The 19,216-nt window shown below is 52.5% G+C and overlaps 1 protein-coding gene across 12 annotated transcripts in view; it reads right to left on the minus strand.

Moving 5' to 3' along the window:
* Window positions 1–19,216, minus strand: part of CLEC16A (C-type lectin domain containing 16A) — a 207,311-nt gene that overhangs the window by 90,618 nt on the left and 97,477 nt on the right. For all 12 annotated transcript variants that reach the window (XR_004281804.1, XR_004281805.1, XM_032327566.1 and 9 more), the window contains 2 exons: window positions 17,693–17,821; window positions 9,776–9,896 (listed from right to left, as the gene is read on the minus strand). Coding sequence is in view for 10 of the 12 variants with exons in the window: in XM_032327566.1 (XP_032183457.1) it covers window positions 9,776–9,896; window positions 17,693–17,821 (250 nt within the window). In the remaining 2 variants the exon portion in view is untranslated. The remainder of the gene's footprint in view (window positions 1–9,775; window positions 9,897–17,692; window positions 17,822–19,216) is intronic.

The following is a 19,216-nucleotide window of genomic DNA, read 5'->3' on the forward strand; positions in this document are numbered from 1 at the left end:
CCTCTTAGAGAATCGGTAGTTGAGTTTGAACATGGTTTTCTCTGATCAGTCTCGTTCAGGGTCCTGGAGAACCAGGAGGAGCCAGGGGAAAAAAGTGCAGCATTTTAGTTCTTAGGTAAAATGATGTGGGGTATTTCAACTGTTGAAATGAAGATCATCTACATGTTCAGAAAGCACCTGGGTCAGTTTAAGACTCTTGGTCTAGTTCTTCAAGGCAGGGGTGGTGGTCCGCACTGGGAGCCTGACTATCCCAATGTCTGGTAGTGATGGACAAGCATGGTTCTTAACTCACGATCCAACGTCCTCAAATTACTCAAGACAACATTTAGAAATGCCACTTTCATGTTAATGAAAGTGCCTTAAGCATTTATGAATAATTAAACATGCTGCTAAAGCTCTAATCGGTTCAATCCAACGAGCCTTCTTCGAGCGCCTACTATGTGCCAGACGCCGTGTGAGCGCACCAGGGAGATGACGGGAGACCCCCTGACCGCGGGGCTGGAGCAGGACCCCAGGCTGCAGGTCAGGTGAGGCACAGGTGGGGATGTCCACGGGCAGAGACGCCGTGTGCACCATATCCCCTTTTAGGGACAAAGAGCCCTGGGGGGATGCGGGCTGGAGAGCCCCACACTCTCCTCTGGGGGGTCAGCATCAGCAACAAACAAGACCATTCTCTGGGGCTCCGCAGCTGAGCACTTGAACTAACTTGCCCCCAAGGAACCATCGGGGTCTGAATCAAGCCTCCCCTACTGATTTCGGGTCTTCGCCAAGCAGCCAGCACCCACTTTCCTAAAAGTCATCTTTCCATGAGACTTGTCTATCTAGCACGCCTGCGTGGCCGCCTCCACTTCGCAGTGCATCCCATGGACAGAAAGAGTCATGGGGCTTTTGGTTCATCAGAACTCCTACAGAAAACCTTCTAGCGGGACAAGTCGTCCCCCGCCCAGTGTGGGTGATGAATGCTAGTGACTGTTTCTGTGAGGAAAGCCTGCACCCACGGCAGACGAGCCCGAGCATTTCTGCAGGAATTCTCTCTCTGATCTGCAGAGCAGTCCTGACGGGAGCACTATCATCCCCACTCCACTAAGAGGAAGAACAGCTCAGAGAGGTTCCCTGGTTTGCGCAAGGTCACACAGCTGGGATTCAAACTCCGTTTTTTTTCTGAATCCAAGGCCCGGTCCCTAAACATGACACTCCTTGAATTACATGCTGGATTTTCAGGGACTTGATTTCTCTCCTGCCACTTTCTTAAGCTTTTATTTTGAAAAATTTCGAACTTCTGGAACGGTTTAAAAAAGAGCACAACAAACATATATGTACCCTCCACCTACAAGTCACCGACTGTTAAGGACTTAGCTGCCTTTGCTTCCTCTCTCACTATACCCACACACTCACATTTTTATTTTGTGAGTCATTCCAGAGCTTCAGGCAGCATGACAATGTACTCAACACTGCAGTCTGTGCCTCCTAAAAACAAAGACGTTCTCCTGCAGAATCACAGTGCCATTATCACACTAAGAAAGGCAATCATGACCTCAAATTACTCGATCCAGTCACAATCTACATGCAAATTTTCTGTTTTCATTAAGAAAAAAAAAAAAAGTGACTTGTTCCTCTCCACCCAAGATCCAATCCAAGTGGACAGTGTCCTGTCTCCTCCTCTGTTTCGATCATCTAGAACGATAATCTAGAACTGGCCCCCTCCCCAGTGTTTTTTCCCTCTTTATCATTTATGCTATTTTCTAATTTTTTTTGTCAGGATGAGGCATGTGACAACGATCAGGTCATCAACAAAATAAGGTAACATAGAGAATTTTCCAGAACGGACAGATGGAACCACAAAACTATCACTGTCCTTGCAAGAGAAGCAAATCAATGAGCTCACATTTTCGCGACTTAAAATCAAGCCACTTGCTTGCGGAGCTTCAGAATACTGTCGCTGGCGAACAGCATCTCAGCAGTCAGGTGAACTAGCCAGGAACTTCCACAAGGCCTACAAGCTCTCGCCTGTCAGGACAAGGGGGTGAAGCACGCAGAGTGCGAGGACCTGTGGAAACGGGGAACACTGCCAGGTCGCGCATATCATTCATGTTCATATCCATGGACAAACAAAAAGGTAAGAAAGAGGGGGGACTTGGCCCAAATTCAAACACAGATGAAGTACAGGTAGGGTACGGTTGTCACACAGGGAAGTGCCCACAGCTGCACTTGTTCTGGGGGAACGAGTGGTTTGCAGGTGGGGGGCAGAACCAGAACAAAGGCCCTGGGGTGGGAATGTGCCCAGTGTGTCTGAAGAGAGGCAACACTCAGCTTTTGGGTCACTGTACAGTCAGAGTGGGAAGGAGGCCGCTGTGAGCGAAGGGAGGACACGATCTGACTTATGTTTTGGAAGACGACACTGGACACTGTGTTGAGAATAAACTGAAGGGGACAAGGCAGAAGCAAGTGACTGGCTTGTGAGACTGGCTACTACAACAGTGTAGGTGACACAGATGGCCAGGCAAACCAAGGGCCAGGGGTGCAGTGGAGAGGGGTGGTCAGATCTGGATACGGCTGGAGAGAGGGGCTGCAGAGTGGCGCTGACCGACTAGGAGGCAAGCGGGAGAGAAAGAGGGGAGTCGAAGATGAGCCCAACATTCTAGGGCCTGCATGGGGCTACCACTGACCAGGAGATGGGCAGGTCTGTGAGGAAGCTCGAGCCCCACTGTGTTGGCGTAAGCAGGAGGGGCTGAGCGGGCGGCTGGGGTTAAGTGGGGGCCCGCGGCAGGAGACAGCACGTGGGTGGGAAGCACGTCTGCCCCTGGGAGGAAGCAGCCCAATGCTGCTTGTGGCCCCAAGGGACCAGACCATTTCAGATTCAAGGTGGGAGCTACCTGGGTTTGTGCGACAAGATGTCTTGATTTTAAAATGTTGCAATTCACGGAAGATTGCCAGACACCAAAGGACATCTGTGGGCCTAAGAGCCAGCAGTCTGCAACCGCTCTATACCGCTCTCGCTCTGCCTTACAATAATCAGGCAAGGGTGAGTGCTGCTACTCCCACTTTATCAATGAGGGAACCGAGGCCGACACGTGCATCGATTTGTCTCAGGTTGCATGGCGAGGAAGAGCTGGCAGAGGCCAGGTCCGTCCTCTCCTGAGTCTGTATTTTTCTGGGACCCGGGGCTTCCTCCATACACTCACTCCCTTCTTAAAGAGGCAGGCCCTGGGCTAGAAACAGCAGGGGGAGAGCTGATGGGAGGTCCAGGGCAGCTTGCCTTGCCAGGAGATGAGGACAACCAAAATAGCATTACTGTTGTTAATAATTAGCTTCGAAGGCTTGATGGGTTGGGTTCCAGAGAACTAGCTGAATCAAACAGGACAGGTCTCCATGCAATAAACAGTCCACGTGCCTGGGCCATAAAGCAGAACCCAGGCGCATTTGAAACCCACTGGCTGGGGCAAACCAGGGTATGCGAGAGGCCGCTGGGTACTACTTTTCGGACAATACTCTGGCAGGATCAGTCCCACAGGCCTGGCCTTGCAACAGGGCTCCCTGCTGGAATGCTGTCCCTGACCCCATAAACATACCCTCATACTGAGGCCAGGGAGGCCCCTTCTGAGATACACACGTGGATCTTCTCACCAGGTAAAAAACACTTGTCACTGTTCTTAGAAGAAAGCCCCAGGTCCCTGATCCACCTATGAGGCCTACATGTTGGGCCCTGGGGCAATCTCAATCTCACCTCACCACCCTGCCCTACCTGGCCACACTGCTGCTTCTCATCTTCCTTAACTCCCCATTAACCCCAGGACCTTTGCTAGTGCCACACCCTGGGATGCCAGCACTTGCCCCTACCTCCAGCCCTCAGATGGGTGCTCACTCCCCCAGAAGTCTCCCTGACCTCCAGACAGGTCAACCCCTGTTACCTGAACTCCTTGGCACAGTGGCCGGTCTGCCTTTGCTCTGTGTGATGATGTCATCGGTGTTCACCTCCCCCACAAGACTGACCTCAAAAAAGAGAACGCTTCTGCTCCGGAGATTGGTCTGCACTTGAATTATTTGAGGAACAGACCCCATTAAAGCCCAGGACACAGAGGCTTATTTCTTGGAAAGTCTGTCCCTTGTTCAGAAGTGATGCCCTTCCTACTTATCTGGGATTAACAACGCCCTTTCTTTTATGAAATGATAGTTCATAAATGCTTTAAAAAAAAAAAAAAAAGACTTGGTAACACAAAAACTGGCAATCCTGTCCCCAGAGGTTGTGTGGTATTTTATTTTTGTTCTGACACTTCCCTGGGCTGTACAGTCCCAAGGTCGGGGAACCACAGGGAAGGACTCTATTCTACAGGGACGGACTCTATCCTACAGGGGCATTTTCCAGGCCCCCTAACAAGGAAGCCTGCACCTGGGTGAGGAAGCAGACCTGGAGTGCGGGGACCGGTTTATGTGCCGACACTTCTCTGGAGGCTTGGGATCCCCCCGCATAGACCACGGGCTCTAGTGAGGAGCTGCTGTCGACGCTGTTGTGCCACAGTACAAGGGGAGATGCCAAGAGCTATGCAGTGGTCACAGGAGTTGGCTCAGCCAATGGAACGTCACCAAACACGGGAACTCTGAAATTCATGACTGTCTGCGGAAAACCACTTCTGAGGAGAATGTGGAGAGGGTTCCGACCCTCTCCCGGGACATCCCGGCTGGGCTACCTCCCAGCACCTCTTCTCGGCCCACCCAACTAACCTTCCTCACCTGTCTGGAACCAGCCCCTCCTCCAGGGCTGTCCCCCTGGCTTACAAAATCGCTGTCTCCTGATTCCTCGCTGCCCGCACTGTCCCCAGAACCCAGAGTCCAGCTGGGTCTCCAGCATCGCCAGAAAATACCATCTCCAGACTGTGCTCCCATCCCCCGTTCCCCACTGTTCCTGGCCCCCCGAACCCTGCTGTGCCTCCTAAATGGCCTCCTAGCTACCACACCAGGCACTGTTCAGGCACTTCACGTATATTAACTCATTTACTCCCATTATACAGATGACAAAACTGAGACACCAAGACATTAAGGTACCTGTCGAAGGCCACAGGTTGGCAAGTTACAAGAGCAAAGCTGGGATTTCACACCAGGCACAAGTCTGGCTCCCTAGCCCCTCGAAATGGCTCACGGGCCCCTGCTGGGACCGTGGGACCTGGCCATTCCAGTACACTTTCAGGATCCATGTCTCTGGGAACCCTGAGATGGCTTCCCACTTCCCTGGACCTGAGATCTGGTTCATCTCAGCCCCTCTCCCCCTGACTCCTCACCCACTGGCCCCACCCAGCTCTCAGGTCATGCTCTCTCCCACCTCCCAGCCTCACCTCTGCCATCCCCTCTAACTGGCGGGCCTCAGTTTTGCATTTCCTCAGAATCTTCTGGTCCCTCCCTACATGGCAGCTAACCAGAGAAGCCTTCTCTAACCAGGGTGGGAGATCTTCCCTCCCAGTTACTCTCTAGCACAGACCCTGTTTGCCACTTCCACGGACCATCTCAAACAACCCATAAATACCTGTTGGCGGTCCTCCCATCCCCATACCCCGCAAAGCAGAAGCACCACGGAGCGGAAACCAATCACACTGCTAGTTCCCTATCACATCCCAGCTCCCAGCACTGTGTCTGGCATACAACAGGTGCTCTACACGTAGCTGAATGAGCCATGGGTTTTACAGAATGGTTCTCACGAGTGGATTTAGAAAATCCGAATACAAGATGAGGTGTGAGAAGCATGTGGTGTGGGGACAACATGCACCTGCCGGCTGGGAAGAGTCTGGGAAAGGGATTCAGAAGTTTCCTGAGCATGCCCGGTATCTACTTAGGATATTTAGATAATGGAGGAATTTCTCCCGGCTGTGATTGGCTGTATTTTCTAGAAACAGGCAAGACTCCTTCCGGAAGGCTCTGACGCCACTGCTGGTAGGAACCTGGGTTCTTCTCACAGCCTTGTCCTCAGGGCATGCCCGGGGACTGCTGGCCAGTAGGCCCGTGAGGGAACACACAGGAGTGTCCTACCTGGATTGGGGGCACCTTCCTTCCTCTGGGCCCAAGCAGCCCCATGCTGTCAGGATATGCTCCTCCAAACGTTGTTGGAGCAGAAAACACCCACCCCCGGAGCCCAGCAGTTCATGCTGGACACACTGATCTGGCAGCCGCATGGGGGCAACGGCCGGCTCTCACCCCCGAGCACCTGCTACGCGCCAAGCGATCACCAACGTGATCTCGTCTGATTTTCAGTGGCTCTCTCTGCACGCCTTTGAGAACCATTTTCCCACTGAGCCTCAGGAACATGAAGGCCCCAAGCTGGGTCACAAGGCCGATGACCTCCAACTACCCGAGGGGCAGCCAAGGAGGGTGTCAGTGCGGCCGGCCAGCCCTCCCTCCTGCTCCAGCTCCACCCAGAGCCACAGCAGGGCCGGGGAAGTGCACGGTCCAGAACGGCAGGGACCCAGTTAGTGACAAAGAGCAGCCCCAGGTCCTTCTCTGTGAGAGAAGTATTTATAGATGCAGTGACAAGATGTCTTCCATTGGCTTTCCTACACTCGAGGAGGGCCGAGGTGGGGAGGTACTCTGAAAAGAGAGATGGCGGAGCAGATGGAAAGAGACGTAGAGCAAGACTAATAACCCTTGAAGCTGAAGGCAGGGTACGTGGAGATTCACGGTGCCATTCTCTCTAAAAGTCTCATCTATTTTATCCCGTCAAGCTAGCCTTCTCTCCCCACCCCCTTCCCTCACGACTGCCAGGCCCTGACATGGGCCCCACACCATGCTCCTCCCCAGCGAAAGCGAAACAGGCTCGAGCAGTCAGCTCTGCCTCCTTTGGTTGGGGGCGGGGGACGATGGCCTCCAGCATGCTCCTGGTCCAGGGCCACCCTGTCTGAGCACACCAGGCACACCTGCCCAGAGGCCCGTGGCTGGTGAGCAGACACGTGACGTGGCTTCTGTGTACTTGTACGCCGTGGTTTCTTATCAGAGGGCGACAAGATCAGTAAACACACTTTAGGTCACCTCTCCTGGCGGTGCAGAGCCGGCGTGCCTTTGAGCCTGTCCGCCCATGTCACGTCGCCTGCCATAAAGCCGACCAGCTCCCAGCATTTCTCCCTGAGTCAGCTTTCTTCAAATCACGGCGCTCACGAGAAGCATGCCCAGCTTCCAATCATTCGGCAAATATGAATGCCTTTGCCTACATTACGATGTTGCTGGTTATTTTATATACTTAGAGGGCATTTTGTGACATGCGAGGCATACCGATTTTTCCTCACTGGAAGGTCAGACGCTCCCGCATTTAAGAACAATCACTGGGAGAGATACAAAGGAAAAAGAACACAAAATCCAATGACAACATATGCTATCTTATTCTAGTACCATGTGCTCAAAAAATCCATAATTCCTAGTACTTTCTGGATGGCACTCTCTTAAGCAAAGACATAATTTGTGACCAGGCTGGGTAAAGACAGACAGCCATTACTTTCTTAATGGCCAACTACCCAAAAAGGCTCAGTTAAGTGATCTCAACTAGCAATCTAATCAATTAAAATTGATAAGTGAAATACTTTTAACCTTTATTTCAGCAGACTATTCCTGGGGTGGGAGGGGGTGCTGAGAAGGAAGGAATGTGAATTCCCAGCATAAAATTTAATTCCATCTCATGGATACAAATATTCTTGCTACCCTGATGGAGAGGTCCCTTTGAAAGAAAGCTATTTCCCTCTTCCCTTGACTCAGATCAGAGAAAGACTGGTTTATGGTTCTCCGCAGCCAACTCAATCAATTTAAACCCTTAGAGAAATCCTCATGGCAATTTCTCAAGGAGGAAAGGACCAAAGGAGATAAGCACAGATAGCACAAAGGGGACACGGCTGCTTTGTTCTTCCGAGAGAGAAAAAGAAAAGAGAATAAGGAGAGGGCAAGAAGAAATTAGGGACACCTGGGAGGCTCAGTTGGTTAAGCGTCCAACTCTTGGTTTTGGCTCAGGTCATGAATCTCAGGGTCATGAGATCAAGCCCCGAGTCGGGCTCTGAGCTCAGCAGGGTGTCTGCTTGAGACTCTCTCTCTCTGCCCACATCTCTCAACTAAATAAAGAATTCTTAAAAAACAACAAAAAAAAGTTAGACAAGAGGGTAAAACCCATAATAATCACAGGGAATTTTCTATTTGGGGAGAGTGCTCTCTTCTTTCTATGCCTCACATTTAATTAGCAGGTAACACAGCATACGGTTTCTTGAGCACAGTCAGATGCTAGACACTATGCTCTGTCATATAATATTTCATATTATATTCTGCTCAAGTCTCAAAACAAGCCCATCATATAAGGAAGTTCATCACCATTTTCCAAGTGAGGAAATGGAAGTTGTAGGGGTTTCGATCATTCATTGTGAATACAGAGCAGGGGGCATGGGGGTGACATGCCAACCCTCAGTGGTCTAGATCATGATTGCTCCTCGCACAACTGAACACTTTTGTTCAAACTCATCCAACCGTACACTAAAACTTAGTGAATTTTGTCGGGTGTAAACTGTATTTCACTAAAGCTGAGTTAAAGCTGTGGGGACCCTGTCCTTAGCATACACCACAAAGAGTAGCCATCCGCCGCTCCTGCCTGCTCAGCTTCCATCTCTTTGTGCATTTCCTTTGAGGGCAACCTCCCTCCTCCCTCTCACATGAAGAGGGCCCCACTTCTCAAGAAATGGCCCCCACTTCCCAGCTTGGGGTTCGCCACATGACCCTGGCCTTGCCCAGTTGATGAATCACACTCCTCTGACAACAACCGGTTCAGGGATGGCCCACCAACCCATGCCAGGTCAGAGAGCCCTGCTGTGGACTTCCACAGGAAAAGGAAGCTCTGTTTCTGTCAGGTCTGCTTAGCTGGTTCAGCAGGATTTGGAACTGCAGATGGCCACCTTGTTGCCACCTGGTGAGAGCCCTCCCAAAGATGAAGCTGGAACAAAGGGAAGCCGAAATGAGACAGGGTGGCAGCTTCCTGATGATGCTGCTTGAGCACCTAGATCCAGCTATGCCTGAAGGCAGACATACTCCTGGACTTTTCAGTGACACCAGCCAGTTCCCCTTTCTTTTTCCCTAAGCTCACCCAAGTTGGGATTTCTGTCACTTATAACCAAAGAATCCTACCATATCACAATGCCTCTAAGAAAGAGAAAACCACCTTGACCATCCATGTGCACCTGCCCTTCAGCAAATGGAGGAAAGCAAGAGTGGTATGCATGTGAGGCGGATTACAGGGGCTCGACCGGGCTTTGGCCCACTGGCACTTTTAATCACAGCCTCATGCTCAAGCTGCTGAGGAGAGCATGGCGCACTGTGTGGTTAGGGACGAAGCCCACAGCTGCAGGCTGAGCACACACTTTTCCAGCCTCCCCAACTCCGCCTCACCTCCAGGCTGGTGATTTGCACTCCTGCAAGTTCTCCCCTTTTCCGCAGCAGAGGCCTTGCATCACTAGAATCCAACAGAGACCCCTTACTACACAAACTAATCACGCTCCGGTTATGTGGGGGGCAGGGACGACTCCCCCTCACCCCACACAGCTCCACCTGGGCTCTGGTAAGCAGAGCCCGCAGATGGACTGCCAGGGGCCTAGGAACAAGGGCCCTTCTTTGAGTCTGACAGGACGTGCACACTCTGTTAGCTTTTGGTGACAGATCAACGGCGGAAGCAAACACAGGTCACACCCCGACCTTCCCCGTGACCCCAGAGCCAGTGCGGCAGCGAGCGCATCCCTCCCTGCCCCTACCCGTCCATCCCCCGCGAGGGACTCACTCAGGTCTAGCACGTCATCCGTTTTGATCAGGTCCTCCTCCCGCGTCAGGGGCAACTGGGTCTCGGGCTCCCCTCGCAGCTGCAGCGACAGGGAGCGGAGCATGAAGAACACCCGAATGGCCTGCATGGACAGTTCAGGAGCAGAGGAGAACGAAACTGTAGTTATTCAGGGGAAGCACTCTGTGTGCAGAAATCACACAGGAACTCTTGATTTATACAAACAAAACCAAAGAAAGTCCACTTGTCCCAGTATCATGGCCCTGGTGTTTTCGCAGCAAGGTAAATAAACAAATAATCGAAGGGTACAGGCAGTTTTTAGTTCTGCACAGGTCTGGACCACTTGACTTCAGCTGAGCACCTGTCCTTCTGCCAGGAGCTCTCTCCTAGTGCCACGTGACCTTCACGACGCCCCTGCTTAGCAGGCAGCCCCATTTTGCTGACAATGCACTGGGACCCCAGGAGGCACGTTGAACTGCCCCAGGCCACACGTCTGGGGGGGACTAGAACCAGAACTCTTTCTTCCAAGTAAACAGGCACAGAATATGGAAATCCAAATCACAAGTACTAGGGTTCCAATGTCCCGCCTAGTGAATGCGGGGGCAGGGAAGGCTGAAGAGGGTAAGATGCTCATACGACTCAGAGCCAGCCAGACTCCATGAAAATCCTAACCCTGCCCCTCCCTGAGTGAGGGCGTTTGCAGCGCAGTCTTAGCTCCTGGGCCTTACCACAGCGAGTAGGCTGTGGATGGGACAGCAGCCCTGGCGCCTGGCTGGTGTGCCGTGACTTCAGTGCTCCAAGTGCCCCTCAGACTGCCCCAGCCAGCTTTCTGGAGGCAGAGTCAGCTCCGTCAGCACAGGGATTCCCGGCCCGTGGAAGAGATGCCTGGGTGGCATCCAGTATGGCCATTGGGCATTCCCAGAGAGCAAGAAAAAAGCAGAATTCCTAGGCCCAGACCCAAAGAAGTTGGTGTAGAAAACAGCTTTTACCCCGGACCCAGCATGCCCTGAGAGCATCCCACCCCTGGGTCCTTGATTAGGGCTGAGTTGCCCACCGACAACAGACTGGGAAGCGGAGGTGCAGCCCATCGGAGAGGCCACCTCCATGCCACTTGTCCTGCCACACAGCTGATGGGCCTAGCTTCTGCATGAGCCTGAGGGAAGCAGCCCGGGAGTCAGCCATGTGAGCTCTGTGTTGGACTTGCTGGGCAAGGCCCCTGACCTCCGTGAGCTTCGATTTCCACATCTGTGAAATGGGGGTAGCAGTCCCTGCCCCGCAGGGCTGCTAGGAGACTCTGAGAGAATGCTGGGGGAAGTGGGGAGCCCCCAGCATGTGGGCAACCATCCTTTCCTCCAGCCACCCACTAGCTGGGCATGGGGGAGGGCATGGGGACAAACCACTGTCGCCACTGGTGAGCCACACAACGATGAGTTCCAGCCCACTTCTGGTCTTCCTGTTTATAGTTCCAAGGCTACAGGCCTGGCACACGGAAAGGGGAGGCTGCCCTTCCTAGGACAAGGTGCCTCCCAAAACAAAGCGGGGGACAGGCCTTGCACAGGCTCCTGCTGACCCAGGCAACAAGGATGCCCACCAGGACATTTAAACCCAAATCCAGTCTTGGCCTGGAACTGTCAGGAGACCTGAGCCAACGCCTCCCTCTCCTAATGGAGAAAACTGGAAGAACACGATTCTACCTCCTGGATGTATCCTGAGGCCCCGTGTTCCTCTCAGTCTACCAGAAGCACTAGGGAAAGATAAGCCTTTGTAGTATAATGATGTGGGGGGCGGAGTGGTGGGGGGATTAGCACTGATCTAATTGTCCTTAGTTTTTTACAGTACAGCCTTCCTAAGACATCTGCAACAATCAAAAGAAAAAGAAGTGCCATTCCATTTTTTAAAAATCGAAACAGCTTCTGTTTATTATGCGCCCAGAGTGTGCCAGGCACCGGGAGCACCTTACTGCAAGAGGGAACTGCTACATGGTAAGAAACAGAGCTGGGAGGGGCAGAGCCATCCAAGTCCATGTGGCTGGGGCTGCCTTCGCTGGGCTTGGAAGCAGCAGTATCTGATGCACATGCCCCTTAACCAAGCACACAAGGACACCCCCATGCCTGCACCAGCCTGACTGCAGGAAGCCTGAGATGCGGGGGGCCGCTTGAACTATATGGCCATCTGAGCTCTCAAGGAAAAGTCATGGCCTTGGATGCGAGGAGGAAAGGCCCACTGGTCAGGTCCAAACAGAGGGAATGCTTCATTTCAGTGTCAAAAATCCATTCCTCTCAAAGGTTCTAAAGGCAAGGAAATCAAGCAGGACCCTTGGTGGGGGGTGAGAAAAGAGAAACATGTGTGGCTTTCTGCACACCATCACTCTGAGAACCAGAAACCTCCAACAGGAAAGGAATTCAGGGGTGCCTGGGTGGCTCAGTGGGTTAAGCCTCTGCCTTCGGCTCAGGTCATAGTTTCAGGGTCCTGGGATTGAGCCCCACATTGGGCTCTCTGCTTGGCAGGGAGCCTGCTTCTCCCTCTCTCTCTGCCTACTCTCTGTTGAATAAATTTTAAAAATCTTAAAAAAAAAAAAAAAGAAAAAGAAAAAGAAAAGGAGTTCAGAATTTGGCTCCTAACTTAGACCTTTTTGGTAAAACATAGCTTTTGTTCTGGAAGCAACACATGGAAGATATTTGTAGAAATACAAAATAATAATAATAATAACAACAACAACACAACAATAAAAATCTGAAGAATATGGAAGACACTGACCAGCCCCACAACTTTGAGAATTCACAAAAGAGAGATAAAACAACAGGATGAGGGTCCTCAAATCCATCGCACAGCCCCCTAAACCATAAGCACCCCATCCCTGCCTACCCAAGGCCTGCCAGGGATTGGCAGGGCTGGACCGTGTCATCTTCCTAAAGCGTTTTAATGACCCTCTGTGGTTCCCATTTTACAGACTGGAAACCAAAAGCTGGGGATGTAAGGCAGCCTGCCCATGGTGACTCAGCTAATAACCAGACTCCAAAGTCTGTTCTTCCAGCCATATGCCTTTGCCTTCAAAAGATTTAAGGCTTGGGACCCAGGCTTTTATTGAGCGCTGCTCTTTACTCTGCCAAATAAACATGCACTTTAAAAAGTATTAAAATGGAAGAAGGAATTATTGCTCTTTCTGATGCTTCCCCACAATGCCAGGAAGACGGACTCTGGATGCGCACATTAGTTTTGGAAAGGGGTGACAGCTGAGCGTGCTCGGATATAATCAAAAGGCTCATCCCCTGTGCACCAAGGTACCTGGGAGCAAGCCCTGCAGCTGTGTGGTGGGGAAGGGGCTCCTCAGATGGGGGACACAGCCTCAGGGTCAGACAGACCATGCGAGTAAATCACGTGAATTCCCTGCGCCTGGGCTTGAGTTCTGGGAATGGGGTACCCACCGGCCCTGATCTCAGGGCCTCCCCGGAGGTGCGCCCACAGAACCCTGGGGCAGCCCTGGATTGAGCACTCAGGTCCAGCCCTCTCTCTGCTTCCCTTGTCCCATTTGCAAGCCACGGAGTTCGGGCGGCTGTCACCCAGATGAGGAGCCCACCAGGCCGCGGAAGTGGCTGTGAGAAACCAGTCACTCCTAAGTGGGTGCCGAAGCAGGGTCACCTGGGCCCAGCCTGCTGTGAAAACCCCTTTGGCAATATGGAGAGCGTCACACAGAAAATGTTCATGCCCCCGAACCAGAAATTCTACTTCTGGTAACTTTTCCGAAAGAATTAAGCCAAAAGAAAGAAACCCTGTGTTCGTGAAGCCTGCTCACGACAGTTTAGTTGAAAATAATGAATCCTGAGAGCACCAGAATGTCTAGCAGCAGGAAAATGCCTGAGTAAGTCACGGCAGAAGTCGCCAGATAAACCTTCTTACAGTAAGAAATGTGACTTGAATTAAAACTGCGTCCCAGCACGGAAAACTTCTCGCTGTACAAGGGAGAGAGGAAAGGAAAGGCTGGAAGGAAGACCACGACACTCTTCCTGCCACCATGAGAAGACGTGATTGAACAAAGACAGGGAGGAGACCAGAAAAGCGACGAGGCCTTGTTTGTTTAGGGTGATGAAATCACGGGAAGTTCTTTCCTTCTACTTTCGAAACCCTGTGAGATGTTCTTTAATGTGAAACACACAGCCAAAGAATAAAGAAAAAGATCCTATTTCCTCGCGGGCAAGAGCGATCAACACCAAAACTGTTGGTGGTTTTACATGGGAACAAGGAACAGAAGTCAGGGACAAATAAAGCTTCACGTGACTCTATTTCATAATGGCTTCCAAGATTACCACAGAAAGATGGCCGGTGGCTTACATTCAGATTTTGAGATTCACCAGAAATTTCTCTCCCTAACTCTTCTCTACCCTGGAACTTCAGTAGATGGCTAAAAACTCTCTTTCTTTCCCTCCTGGGACACTAGACCACTCTACCCCTGTTTAACCAACGTTTCCTAAGCTCTTCCGGCCTGCCGGGCACCTTACAGCCCTCTTTCTTGTCTACTTTGGGCAGGAGCTAAGAGACCAGACACATGAGGACTTGAGGCTCAGGGAAGGTAAGCAACTTGCTCAAAGGCACATAGCTAGAGCTGGCATTGAACCTTGGCTGGTCCCACCAGCCTGGGCTCTTTCTTAACTGCTTCTCTCAGCTGCCCCTGGGATAGGTCGAGCCACATCCCCATTTCTGTTTCCATGTTCTCATCAGACGCCAGCAGTTCCCATGACCTTCGTTTCAATGTGAACTCCCCTTAGCAGCTAGCATGGCTCAGGGGCACTCTTGCCATTTGGGCCTTATTTTATATTATTTGTTCACAGTCTATTCTTGCATTCTGCACAGTGCCTGGCTCCTAGAAAGCCACTCAACAAATGCATCAAATGAAAGAAGGAAAAGAATAAATTGCAAAATGCAAGAGGGACGACATGACTTTTGGTGTCAGTTGCCCCCCTGTGGCCTGCAAGGCCTGACCATCTTCCTCTCCTGTCCCCTCCACTCACTTGTCACCCTGCTCCTTGAACTTGCTACATTCTTCTGCGTCTCAGGGACTCGGCACTCACTGACCCCTCGGCCCTGTTCATTTCTGCACCCTCAGGCCCAGCATCTGACATCCAGTAGGCATCCAGGGGCTCTCTGGTGATTGAATGGAGGACTATTTTACAAGTTAGGAATGATGCATTAGTAAGGGGTGTTTGAACTTCTTTAATAAGCCCTTAAAGGAAATAAAAGGTGGGATTTCTGAAAAGTGTCAGCCTCCTGAAAGTTAAAAGTCTGCTTGGTGGGGGAAAAAAAAAGAAAAAGAAGAAAACCTTTGAATCCAAAAAGATGAAATGGAATGTTCTTTGGATGAAAGCAAAGAACTTGAAACAAACCACATAAGCCTTCAATTGCTTGCTAAACCATACACTTCCTTCAGCTCAAATTCAAAGCACACTGCTGTGTTCTGTGTTTGAAAGGGACACAGGAGCTAAGCTTCTGGACGATTCTAGACAGCTGCCTTGGAACAGGAACCGGACTGAGGTGAGTGGCCGAAATCTTCCTTCAGAAGCAAAGGGAAGTTTCTCTCAGGTAGATGGCTTCACTTTGAGATGGTCAGGGCTGTTTTATAAATCCTGCCACCTTCTCTCTGGCTCTAAACCCAGGGACCCTGAGACTTGAGGGTTGATTGTATAAACTCGTAGGACAAACAAAGGCTGAACAAGAGACCCCAGGGAAGCCCAAGGGCTCTCGGCCTGTGTTTCAGGTAGACAGGTGGGCGGCACAGCCCTGGGAACTTACAACCAAGTGAGAGGTCAGGGGCAAAAGGACGAAGGGAACGCCTGCCCTTGAGAACTACTACTGGCCTTCTGTGCCCTGCCTTTCACTGAGTCTCCACAGTGACTCTGGCAAGGCAGGTATGTGCTGCTTTGAGATGGGAAAAGGAACCCCGGAGCCCAAGCGACCCTCCCTCTGCCATATGCCTTAGCCTTGAATTTCTCCCATCCTCTCCTGTGGATCAGGACCGTCTACCCCAAGCCAGCAGGGCCTGATGTCGGGATCAGCTAATAAGACCAAGGTCCTCCGTGGGCTCTAAGGCCCGGGAGCCTGGCCCCCTCCAGCCTCATCACTTCTCAAAAAGCCTCCCTCACTCTGGGCTCCAGCCATGTCCCCTCCCTAGGGGAGCCGGAATGAGCCACATCCGTCTAGGCCTTTGCCTCCCCTGCTGCCCAACCGATCCCTCTGTTGCCCGTTCTGTCCCCCTCCCCAGGGAGGATGAGGGGCTTGACCTCATGTTCCTTTAGCAACAGCCTCAGCCACACAGACTGGCAACACCCTCCCTCCCTTGTCCTGCACGTGGACTCCTTGAGGACTGAGGCAGTGTATGTTACGTCCCTGGTGTCCAGCACCAAGTAGGGCTAATAGATACAATGAAGGGAGCAGTGGGAAGAAGCAGGTCAGAGCGGCTAAGAGTGTGGGCTCTGGAGGCCACGCTGCCTGCACGGAGTCCTGGCTCTGCTACTTATTAGCTGGGGGACCGTGAGCAAATCACTTGATCTCATCATGCCTCAGTTTCTTCCTCTGCAAGATGGGTTCCTATGATGCCAACTTCCTAGGACGGTGGTAGAATTCCATGAGGAGGGTCAGACAAAGAACTGATATGAACGACACACGTGATATCAAACACGAGCTCATCTAAGTGTTGAGCAACTGGGGCCCCAGAGACCAAAAAAGAAGGCAGAGTGCAACCCAGAACAGCAGCTCTCACCACCGAGAGCCTTCCGGACCTCTGGTTCAGGGGACAAGGTGGGCCTCGGGGACAGGACCTCTGTGCTAGCCTCGCCAGGGAACATCTCTGAGGCCAACCAAAGGGTGAGCATACCCGCCTGTGAACAAGTTGCCAGCATAACCTGCGTTTGTCAGAACAGTGCTAGGGCGCTGTCTGATGCCGTGATGCCCAGTGCAAACAGTGCCACCCACAAACATGCTTGTGGGCCTGGCCACGGGGCCTGCAGGGCTGCCTGGGAGCCCGAGGAAGGAGGGTGTCACTGGCTCAGATGGGGTGGGTCCTGCCTTGAGGTCTGTGGCTTTGGTCAGAGAGAAGGCAATGTTCAGTGACTAAAACACACAGGTCGGCTTTCCTCTGCAGTCCCCTCCCGCTCCAAGGCCTCCGAGGCAAAATCACCGCCCAGGTGGAGGAAGACCACGGAATCCTCCTGTTGGAGGCCAGTCCAGCAGGTCCCTCCTGCTTCTCAAAATCCCCAAATTAACACCTCGGCTGCTCTGGTCAGATGGGGATTAGTTTAGCAGCAGAGGGCAAGGAACTCATCTAATGCATCCATTCATGTCTCCAGGGAATGATTTTCTAGGAAGAGGTGATGGTGCTTTCTAAGAAAGAAACTGATCTTACACGAGAGATAAAATACCGTGAACGGCCCGCCAGCCAGCTTCAGAAAAACGGTGCTGATAAGGGACGCGCACTCCCGCAGGGTTCTGAGAACTCGTCTGCTTTTCACACAGGGGAGCAGGCTGGCTAGAGTCACGGTCTCATGAGCGTTGTGCCTCGCCCCCAGAGCCCTCAGATATCTTACCATGGCGCTGTGGTGCCGTCTCTGGGGGTCCCAAGCCCCTCTGGGAGGGAATTTCACACCAAGGCCTCCCCTGCCCTTGCCTGTTCCAGGCTCAGAGGCAGGACCCCAGAGCTGGGGGCTGGGGCTCTGCTCTGCACCAGCCAAGGCAGCCTCCCTGGCCCTCACACAGGGGAATCTCAATCCTGCTTCGGCCAAGGGCAGCTCACCTTGGGAAGTTCCTCCCAGTGGCGGGACGCCGGTGTGGGGTGGTGTTGTCCGCCCCTGTCCCAAAGTGGGTTGAAAGACAGGCTCTTGACCTGGTCAGATGGCGGCCCAGGAGAGGTGGGTCCCGCCTGCGCTTACTCACCCGCCGGGTCTTCTCCACGTCGCCACACGGCAGCCGCTTCACAAAGTCGATGCCAGTCAGTGGTGTGCCCGTGGGGGGCAGGAGGATGGAGGCGTCCATCATGAGATACTCCACGTTCATGGGCTTCATCTAGAAGAGAGACGTCAAAGGAAACCTCACCAAAGGGAGGAAGAGGACGGAGCAGGTTACCCAGGCCCCTCGCCTGCACCCGCGCACGGCAAGTGAATAAAGCGAGCCCACGAGAAGGCTGGCGTGAGGTCTCAAGGCAGCCCGGAGTGTGAGACATAAGCCTTTGTTTCCCAAGACACGGATTTTTTCCTTCCCTTGAGTGGCAGCTCAGACACTCCCGAGAAGCTGCCTCTGTGCTGTGAAACGCTGTGGTCTCCCACCGGCTCATTCCCCCACACCCGACCAGGAGCGGGGCCCTGATCGCAACCCGCCTCCCTCTCTGTGCTGTCAAGGATGACGAAAGCAGACGTAGTGATGGCAGCCCCCAGTCATCGTGGACTACGGACTGCGGGCAGGCGGCAACTGCAGGCTTTGCCTGCATGATCCTACTTAATTCGCCCAAGGACTCCACAAGGGATGTTTCCCGATCTGCTCATGGGAAAACAGTGACTCAGCTGGTGGGTGGCAGAACTAAGACGCAGACCCAGGCCTGCCCTGCTCCAGAACTGACTCCTGCCACATGACCACCATCCCCCTTCCCTGCCTTGTTGTCTTTACCTGGGATCATACAACAGAGCCACTTATTGAGCATCTACTAAGTGCCGGGTGCCTGCAGGGCTCACTTCCTGCTGGACAGCGCTGCTTGCTGATGCTGTTCCTTATTACGGAGGGGTCAGTGAGCTCAGAGGAAGGGTATCAGCCCACAGCCTCTGGGCCACATGGGAACAGAACTGTCTGCCTGCTTCCACACCACCTCCAGGAAGTCTTCTCTGATTACTATGATATTTGGTAACAACATCTCCCCTCCTGGAACTCTGGAACTCTGCTGCATCAATACAGGGAGTGAATATCCACGTGTTTTGGGACTTGGACACTTCATTTCCCTGACATCATAAAGGAATGACATTTCCCAAGGTAAATTTCCTAAAGAACTAACTTTACTCCTTCAAGCATTCCATGCTTTTTTGTGTGTCTTTTTGAGTTTTGGTTTTCAGAAAGTGGGCTTCCATCGTACCATACCCTCTGCCCCTTCTGGAACATACAGCTGACTGACTACCCAGGACAGTTGTGATGAGGGCCCCGCTGTCTGGGCTAGGGAGCCGAGGAGACACTTACTGCATGCTGCCTGCCTTTTTCTTGTGGCCGCTGTAAGCAGATCTCCTGCAAAGCCTGGGGTGCCCCATCCCAAATCCCTTTATCCCAGGGCTGGGTGGTGGAGCCCTGAGCTACATCGGGGGCCACCCTTGGCATCACCTTCCGGCAGTGCCTTCCAGCCTGCCCGCCGCTCCCGAGCAGCACCCCCACAACCTGGAAGCCGCCTACGGCGGGAGGGAGAGGAAGCTGTTATGAGTGGTG

This window comes from Mustela erminea, chromosome 20 (assembly GCF_009829155.1).
Source record: "Mustela erminea isolate mMusErm1 chromosome 20, mMusErm1.Pri, whole genome shotgun sequence".
Taxonomy (NCBI): Eukaryota; Metazoa; Chordata; class Mammalia; order Carnivora; family Mustelidae; genus Mustela; species Mustela erminea.